General features: G+C 44.8%; 1 protein-coding gene across 1 annotated transcript; it reads left to right on the top strand.

Moving 5' to 3' along the window:
* Positions 1 to 217: 217 nt before the first annotated feature.
* On the top strand, positions 218 to 9,155 carry sele (selectin E; the record flags this gene model as incomplete). Its single annotated transcript, XM_083647329.1, has 21 exons — positions 218 to 290; positions 1,703 to 2,101; positions 2,240 to 2,350; positions 2,452 to 2,643; positions 2,855 to 3,040; positions 3,234 to 3,380; positions 3,560 to 3,748; positions 3,871 to 4,056; positions 4,690 to 4,881; positions 5,023 to 5,211; positions 5,333 to 5,518; positions 5,712 to 5,903; positions 6,046 to 6,234; positions 6,356 to 6,541; positions 6,737 to 6,928; positions 7,071 to 7,259; positions 7,378 to 7,563; positions 7,671 to 7,850; positions 7,957 to 8,089; positions 8,223 to 8,293; positions 8,421 to 9,155. 20 exons carry the CDS (start codon positions 218 to 220, stop codon positions 8,284 to 8,286), a joined length of 3,561 nt encoding a protein of 1,186 aa, XP_083503455.1. The 3' UTR covers positions 8,287 to 8,293; positions 8,421 to 9,155.
* Positions 9,156 to 9,504: the final 349 nt, after the last annotated feature.

The following is a 9,504-nucleotide window of genomic DNA, read 5'->3' as shown; positions in this document are numbered from 1 at the left end:
CGGACAGTTTACACATGTTGACCTTTCAACCGGAAGTTAAGTAATCGTCTGCGTCTCTGTGACGTGCGCAATATTTTTTCCCCCAGGAAGGCGAAGGCATGACCCGCCCTTCCCTGCCTCTGATTGGCCTAGCGTCAAACGTTGTTGATCCAATCACATTCGCTTGGCTATGCTATCCTGCATCTCTCCTCATCTCCTGCGCCAATCAGAGGCAGAGATGGGCAGGGCAGGTTATGCCTTTGACATCCTGCCCAGCGGCCGAGCTCCGACTGACTGGCGGGTCAGCAACAGTGAAACCGCCCCGCGCCGCGGTGTTGTGCCCTTTTTTCACTTTTGAGCCCCTGCCTCTCTAAGGGTCTCTGCACGGCCCTGGCCTATCATATTTGCGCACGAGGGCTGCAACTAACGATTATTTTCATAATCGATTAATCTTTTTCATAATCGATTAATCTGTTGATTATTTTCTTGATTAATCGATTAGTTGTTTGGTCTATGAAATGTCAGAAAATGGTAGCAAATGACGATCAGTGTTTCACAATTGGCCAAGTTAGTAGTTAGTTTATGGGATAGGAATTCTGCCAGATGACAGGCACTAGGCGCCATTTTCTACTTCATTTGGAAGAGAAAATTATCCTGAAATGAAGATTTGATTGACAGCTGCATGTCGTGATATGATTGGTTGAAATGGGGTAGAAATTTGATAGTACTGGGTGACGTCAGCAAACTGTACATTACTGTTATCAATGAAATCTTGAAAAATGAACTTTTGATGTGAAAAAGTGTGAAAAACTAAAGAAATTAGACTTGTGATTTTGTTTGCATACATTATTAAATAGGTGCACTGCATACCCAGGTATTTGAACTAAAAGAAAAGAAAAGTCATTTATGAGTTCAGCTCGACTTTAAGTGTGAAAGGGTCTATGACTATTAAATGCCCGTTAGGCTTCATTATTAGGGTCATATGGTCGTGCGGTGAGGTTTAAAAATTGGAATTGGGTACCTTATAAGGTCAGGGTTAGAGCTATAGACTGCAGAGATGCAGTAGTATGTATTCAAGATAATGATAACAATGGAATTCCAGCTGAACCAATTGGATTCCTCTGCTTCACATTTTCGTGAAAGCGGATTGGACACAGAGGGAAAATTTCCAAGGTAGCCCGGGTGGGCTGGGGTTTCCCAGCCGGGCGTTTTTCCAAGAATAATGGACCGGGGCCCTGAGGACGAGTGAGTATAACAGAGGCAGAGCGACAGAGAGAAAACACAGACGCTCTCAGACTAGAAGAAGAAGAAGAAACACTGTAGCAGTCTGACTCTGACTCCAGGATTATCACACATACACTTACAATGGTGAGTAGTGTGGAACAATCAAATGAGATACATGAGCAAATTACAATTTGAACTGCTTTGAATTTTCCATTGAGTGAACATGCCTTCAATGCTTGCTTGAAATTATGAATGTTGACTTTCTTTATTTGTTATTTATTATTTACAGAAGTTGTACTTTGGATTACAGCAAGCCCGTGGATCCGAGATCTCTACCTCATGGATAACCCTCAGTTTTCTTTACTCAAGTATGTCAAATCTAAATATCACCTTTAGCATCGCACTCTCCCAACTGTTTTCCCCCCAGATATTCACTTTGTATAATTCATCTTTATTCGTCTAACATCTAATATGCATCTCTGTCCTCCTTCTTCCACAGTGCTGTGCATGTGGACGAGTGTCGAGTGCTGGTCCTACCACTACTCTGGCGGATTGATGGACTGGGACAAAGCCAGAAGCTGGTGCCGGGAGCACTACACAGACATGGTGGCCATCCAGAACCAGGAGGAGATCGCCCATCTCAACGGCTTGCTGCCCAAGCAGGTCAGAGGATACTACTGGATTGGGATCCGCAAGATCCAAGGTGTCTGGACCTGGGTCGGCACCAACAAGAGTCTGACCGCGGAAGCAACCAACTGGGCAATCGGCGAACCAAACAACGGAAAGACCGGAAAGAATAACGAAGACTGTGTGGAGATGTACATTAAGAGGGAGATGGATGCGGGCAAGTGGAACGATGAGAACTGTCGAAAAAATAAGACAGCTCTGTGCTACACAGGTGAGCAGAAAATGAGTTATTATCAGGACTTCATTTGAGAACTTCAAACTGTTCAGTGATGGTGTTTTTGAAGATTACAGAAAACGCTAGATTTTTATTGCAGGCCAGTTGACAGTAACCTCTCTTTTCGTTCCCCAGCTGCCTGTAAGAATGACTCATGCTACTCTGGCCACGGAGAATGTCTAGAGACTATTAACAGCCACAAGTGTGAGTGCTTTGACGGCTTCTACGGAGAGAAGTGTGAGCACGGTAAGAAAACACAGTGATGTTGCACTTTCTTAATGTCTCCGTGACAGTAAAGAGGACAGTCACATCTAAACCTGCCTTCTTGGTTTTCTGTGTTGTTGCAGTTGTTCGGTGTGAGAAAGACGAGGTGACGGTCCCCGACAAAGCAAGTGTCAATTGTTCCCATAAGCATGGAGACTACTGCTATGACTCCTCATGCCAGTACTCCTGCGAGGACGGGTACCAGCTGAGTACAGCCGCCCCCATGAGGTGCGCTGCCTCGGGGAACTGGTCCCAGCAACCTCCTACCTGTCAGCGTAAGTTCAGACATATTATAAGAAACCAAACAACAACGTCTGTGCTTTCTTTGTGTGTAAAAATATTATTTTTTGCGATCTATCACTATTTTCACATCACAAAGACGATATTGCCCATCATTGCTGCATTAATAATTTGTGGAGTATGTATTTAGTTATCAGATGGAAGGACTGTGTTAGAATGTGTTTTTGATGGTCCTCTTCCCCACAGTGGTTCAGTGTAACGAGCCGTCCACACCAGAGAGAGGCTTCATGGGGTGCTCTCATCCTCTGAGCTCCTTCAGCTACCAGTCCACCTGTGTGTTTTCCTGTGAGGAAGGCTTTGTGCTGCAGGGGGCGCCCACTGTTCAATGTTCTGAGAATGGAGAGTGGAACGCAGACAGACCTACCTGCAAAGGTAGGGTGACATACTATAAATCTGTGCCTCTAACAGTAATCCCTCATATAACTTTAACATATGAAGTTTTTAACATAGTCGCTCACTGTCAATCAATGCTGTAATTTCAAGTAATAATATGTGAAGTATGTATTTAGTTATCAGATGGAAGGACTGTGTTAGAATGTGTTTTTGATGGTCCTCTTCTCCACAGTGGTTCAGTGTAACGAGCCGTCCACACCAGAGAGAGGCTTCATGGGGTGCTCTCATCCTCTGAGCTCCTTCAGCTACCAGTCCACCTGTGTGTTTACCTGTGAGGAAGGCTATGTACTGGTTGGTCCTCAGTCCAACAGCCTGCAATGTGAAGCATCAGGACTTTGGAATGACTCACAGCCATTCTGCGTTGGTACGGTTGCATAATCTTTTTAAATCTGAATTTCTGCAATCTGTTCAGCTTTGCATTTTAGCCTATTAGCAACACTAGATTTGTTGACAGACAGGCTGACTGTTAAAGCCCTCTGTTGTCCTTGTGTTCTGCAGCTGTCCAATGCCCAGTCCTCCAGGAGCCAGAGAACGGAGCTGTGAGCTGTGGAGAGGATGTGGAGCTGAGGAACATCTATGGAAACATCTGCAGCTTCAGCTGTGCAGCAGGCTACAGGCTGGTGGGTCCCAGCACAGTCACATGCACCTCAGCAGCCCAGTGGACTGAGGAGATGCCTCGCTGTGAAGGTGAGCATGTGCTTCATATGACATCCCATCATCTTATCCGATGTGATTCATGCAAACTTTGTTTTCCTGTGGATTTGTGTCACATTCAGAATATAATGTCTCCTCTCATTTGACTCTGTTAGCTATCACCTGCCAGAAACCAGAGGGAGGCTCTCACCTGCTCACCCAGTGCAGCCACCCCTTCAATGAACTACGCCCAGACTCCACCTGCAGTTTCAGCTGTGATGCAGGCTTTGCGCTGCAGGGGGCGCCTACTATTCAGTGTTCTGAGGATGGAGAGTGGAACGCAGACAGACCTACCTGCAAAGGTAGGGTAACATACTTTAGAACACGGCTCTCTTGAATACTCGATTCTGATTAGTCAATCAACAAGATTCACCGGTCATTATTTCTCGACAACCGACCGCTGCTCTGCCACACCTGGATTAATCAGTTGATAAGAGCATTTTGTCTGCAGACACTACTAATTAGGCCAACCAGTTGCAGCTGTGGTGTCATTGTGTGCCAATTACGAATGAAACCGCTTTGTCGTTGAAAACGCTATTAAAAAATCTATTTGAATAATTATTTTTGTCAGATTACTGAAATAATTTAGTTGTAGGCCGTGTTCTAAGCGGGATAATGTGAGCCGGTGATTACTGGAAATAATGACCTTCAGGTGAATGATTAAGCCCTCCGCTGCGCGTCGGGCTCAATCAATCACCTGTCGGTCATTATTTCGCCAGTAATCACCGGCTCACAATACATTATCCCTTACATAAATCTGTGCCTCTAACAGTAATCCCTCATATAACTTTAACATATGAAGTTTTTAACATACCGGTAGTCGCTCACTGTCAATCAATGCTGTAATTTCAAGTAATAATATGTGAAGTATGTATTTAGTTATCAGATGGAAGGACTGTGTTAGAATGTGTTTTTGATGGTCCTCTTCTCCACAGTGGTTCAGTGTAACGAGCCGTCCACACCAGAGAGAGGCTTCATGGGGTGCTCTCATCCTCTGAGCTCCTTCAGCTACCAGTCCACCTGTGTGTTTACCTGTGAGGAAGGCTATGTACTGGTTGGTCCTCAGTCCACCAGCCTGCAATGTGAAGCATCAGGACTTTGGAATGACTCACAGCCATTCTGCATTGGTACGACCCCATCATTTCTTTAATCAGAATCTGAACCGTATGTGCAGCTTTGCATTTTAGCCTATTAGCAACACTGGAAAACCTATTAGATTTGTTGACAGGCTGACTGTTAAAGCCCTCTGTTGTCTTTGTGTTCTGCAGCTGTCCAGTGCCCAGTCCTCCAGGAGCCAGAGAACGGAGCTGTGAGCTGTGGAGAGGATGTGGAGCTGAGGAGCATCTATGGAAACACCTGCAGCTTCAGCTGTGCAGCAGGCTACAGGCTGGTGGGCCCCAGCACAGTCACATGCACCTCAGCAGCCCAGTGGACTGAGGAGATGCCTCGCTGTGAAGGTGACCATGTGCTTCAGATGGCATTCCATCATCTTATCGATGTGATTCATCCAAACTTTGTTTTCCTGTGGATTTAGGTCACATTCAGAATATAATGTCTCCTCTCATTTGACTCTGTTAGCTATCACCTGCCAGAAACCAGAGGAAGGCTCTCACCTGCTCACCCAGTGCAGCCACCCCTTCAATGAACTACGCCCAGAGTCCACCTGCAGTTTCAGCTGTGATGCAGGCTTTGCGCTGCAGGGGGCGCCCACTGTTCAGTGTTCGGAGGATGGAGAGTGGAACGCAGACAGACCTACCTGCAAAGGTACGGTAACATACTATAAATCTGTGCCTCTAACAGTAATCCCTCATATAACTTTAACCTATAAAGTTTTTACCATAGTCGCTCACTGTCAATCAATGCTGTAATTTCAAGTAATAATATGTGAAGTATGTATTTAGTTATCAGATGGAAGGACTGTGTTATAATGTGTTTTTGATGGTCCTCTTCTCCACAGTGGTTCAGTGTAACGAGCCGTCCACACCAGAGAGAGGCTTCATGGGGTGCTCTCATCCTCTGAGCTCCTTCAGCTACCAGTCCACCTGTGTGTTTACCTGTGAGGAAGGCTATGTACTGGTTGGTCCTCAGTCCAACAGCCTGCAATGTGAAGCATCAGGACTTTGGAATGACTCACAGCCATTCTGCATTGGTACGACCCCATTATTTCTTTAAATCAGAATCTGAACCGTATGTGCAGCTTTGCATTTTAGCCTATTAGCAACACTAGAAAAGCTATTCGATTTGTTGACAGGCTGACTGTTAAAGCCCTCTGTTGTCCTTGTGTTCTGCAGCTGTCCAGTGCCCAGTCCTCCAGGAGCCAGAGAACGGAGCTGTGAGCTGTGGAGAGGATGTGGAGCTGAGGAGCATCTATGGAAACATCTGCAGCTTCAGCTGTGCAGCAGGCTACAGGCTGGTGGGCCCCAGCACAGTCACATGCACCTCAGCAGCCCAGTGGACTGAGGAGATGCCTCGCTGTGAAGGTGACCATGTGCTTCAGATGAGATCCCATCATCTTATCGATGTGATTCATGCAAACTTTGTTTTCCTGTGGATTTGTGTCACATTCAGAATATAATGTCTCCTCTCATTTGACTCTGTTAGCTATCACCTGCCAGAAACCAGAGGAAGGCTCTCACCTGCTCACCCAGTGCAGCCACCCTTTCAATGAACTACGCCCAGACTCCACCTGCAGTTTCAGCTGTGATGCAGGCTTTGCCCTGCAGGGGGCGCCCACTGTTCAATGTTCTCAGAATGGAGAGTGGAACGCAGACAGACCTACCTGCAAAGGTACGGTAACATACTATAAATCTGTGCCTCTAACAGTAATCCCTCATATATAACTTTAACCTATAAAGTTTTTACCATAGTCGCTCACTGTCAATCAATGCTGTAATTTCAAGTAATAATATGTGAAGTATGTATTTAGTTATCAGATGGAAGGACTGTGTTATAATGTGTTTTTGATGGTCCTCTTCCCTACAGTGGTTCAGTGTAATCAGCCGTCCACACCAGAGAGAGGCTTCATGGGGTGCTCTCATCCTCTGAGCTCCTTCAGCTACCAGTCCACCTGTGTGTTTACCTGTGAGGAAGGCTATGTACTGGTTGGTCCTCAGTCCAACAGCCTGCAATGTGAAGCATCAGGACTTTGGAATGACTCACAGCCATTCTGCGTTGGTAAGGTTGCATACTTTTTTTAAATCTGAATTTCTGCAATCTGTACAGCTTTGCATTTTAGCCTATTAGCAACACTAGAAAAGCTATTAGATTTGTTGACAGGCTGACTGTTAAAGCCCTCTGTTGTCCTTGTGTTCTGCAGCTGTCCAGTGCCCAGTCCTCCAGGAGCCAGAGAACGGAGCTGTGAGCTGTGGAGAGGATGTGGAGCTGAGGAGCATCTATGGAAACACCTGCAGCTTCAGCTGTGCAGCAGGCTACAGGCTGGTGGGCCCCAGCACAGTCACATGCACCTCAGCAGCCCAGTGGACTGAGGAGATGCCTCGCTGTGAAGGTGAGCATGTGCTTCAGATGGCATTCCATCATCTTATCCGATGTGATTCATGCAAACTTTGTTTTCCTGTGGATTTGTGGCACAGAATATAATGTCTCCTCTCATTCGACTCTGTTAGCTATCACCTGCCAGAAACCAGAGGGAGGCTCTCAGCTGCTCACCCAGTGCAGCCACCCCTTCAATGACCTACGCCCAGACTCCACCTGCAGTTTCAGCTGTGATGCAGGCTTTGCGCTGCAGGGGGCGCCCACTGTTCAGTGTTCGGAGGATGGAGAGTGGAACGCAGACAGACCTACCTGCAAAGGTACGGTAACATGTTAGAAATCTGTGCCTCTAACAGTAATCCCTCATATAACTTTAACATATAAGGTTTTTAGTTAACACATTCATTCCCTCTGTCTTCTCCTATAGCAGTGAAGTGCTCCTCGCTTAAGGCTCCTGTTAATGGTGAAACCAACTGCTCCGATGCCGAGCTGATCTACAACTCTCAATGTTCCTTCACCTGCAACCAAGACTACACACTGCACGGACACGAGGTCGTGACCTGTGGTCGCCTTGGCAACTGGACCCAAGAGGAACCCATTTGCCAAGGTAAAATAAACCAATATTATGTACGAGGAATACTCGCTTTACATACCTGTGAGCCTTGAATGGTTAAAATAAGCCGTATGTCTCACATTTGATTCTATTTCCACAGCCGCTCCCTCTAAGTTGAGTCCCACTACCATGGGCCTGGCAGTAGGAGGCGCTGCGTCTTTATCGGGTCTGTCCCTGGCTCTCTGGCTGCTGAAACGCCTCAAGCCGAAAAGAGACCATTTTGAGCTGAACAGGTTAGTTACTGGTAAGCAACTGTTCACTCTTAGATTGGACTTTTGCTTTTTTGCTTCTTTGTTTTTTGCAGAGTATAATTATATGACTGTGTTCAACTGCAAAGCTCTGATCTTCTGTTGTCTTGTCTTCCAGCAGCTTAGACATAGAGGAGCAGCCGCAGATCTACAAAAGCAAAAGTGTTGACAGCCTCATATAGAGCACAGGTAAGCTCACTGCATACTTACAGGACACTGTGTCTTTATTCATACTTACAGGACACTGTGTCTAATTTCAGGTAAAGAGACTTCAGATTTTTAACATGGACTACTTGTTTTGTCTTTTTTGCTGCAGAATTCCCCTGAATCCACTTTGTTACAGTGGCGTTAACAGTGGTTGTCCACTAATCGTTTTGGATAAAAGAGGTCGGTGGTTCGATTCCCGGCTCCTCCAGTCTGCATGTCGGAGTGTCCTTGTGCAAGATACTGAACCCTCCCGTTGGTGTGCCAGCACCCTGCGTGGTAGCCTGCCACCATCGGTGTATGAATGGGTGAATGTACCTACTGATTGTAAAGCACTTTGGATAAAAGCAGGACATTTACCATTTACAGGACAATCAATCTTCATCTATCTGATTGTGATTCATTGTAATTTTGGTCAAAATGCGAATAATTCACATTAGCATCAAACCTGTTAATATGAAAAGCCATCTGTCAAGGCTATCAATCTACTGTATGTTGTTTTATTGAGTTACGAGTGAGAGAAAAGCCTTTTTTTAGGCTGTTTGGTGGTTGTATACTGTGTGTGTGCTTTTGTATTTGAAAAGTAATGATCCATGATTTGTTCTGTAATGTCCTTCAGACAAATTATTTAGATTTATTTATTTATTTATTATTTATTTATTAGATTTATATTGAACATATTGTTCTACTACTAAATGAATCGATTATGCTGGAAAAGGACTTATTTTGATGTTATTGTACAGGTAGTAATTTCTTATACTGTGTTGTAGGCCTACAATGTTGCATAATATAGTGGTTCCCATGTCATTGTAAAACTGTGAAAGATTTCAGTATTATATATTTCAGTATTTATGTACTATTTATTGTGCAGCTGGTTATTGCACGTCAAATGTTAATTCTTATATTTGTATGTTAAATGAATGTTGATTATATTCTTAATAAAAACATCATATAATAAATCACTTCTATTATTCATAATTCAATATGTATGAGTCTTGCTGTACTCATCAGTGCAATTTATTGAAATACTCATCTTATCAATGAACACAATGCACATGTGTTTGTCAGTTTCAACTTGCCAGTTCACTTCAAACTAGGGATGCACGATATATGGGGAATAATATCGGTATCGGCCGATGTTACAATGTTAATATCGGTTATCGGTATCAGGCACATTTTTCACATTGAGAGCAAAC

Source organism: Poromitra crassiceps (assembly GCF_964638095.1).
Source record: "Poromitra crassiceps genome assembly, chromosome: 12".
In the NCBI taxonomy this organism is placed as follows: domain Eukaryota; kingdom Metazoa; phylum Chordata; class Actinopteri; order Beryciformes; family Melamphaidae; genus Poromitra; species Poromitra crassiceps.
This window is presented reverse-complemented; position numbering and strand designations above follow the sequence as displayed.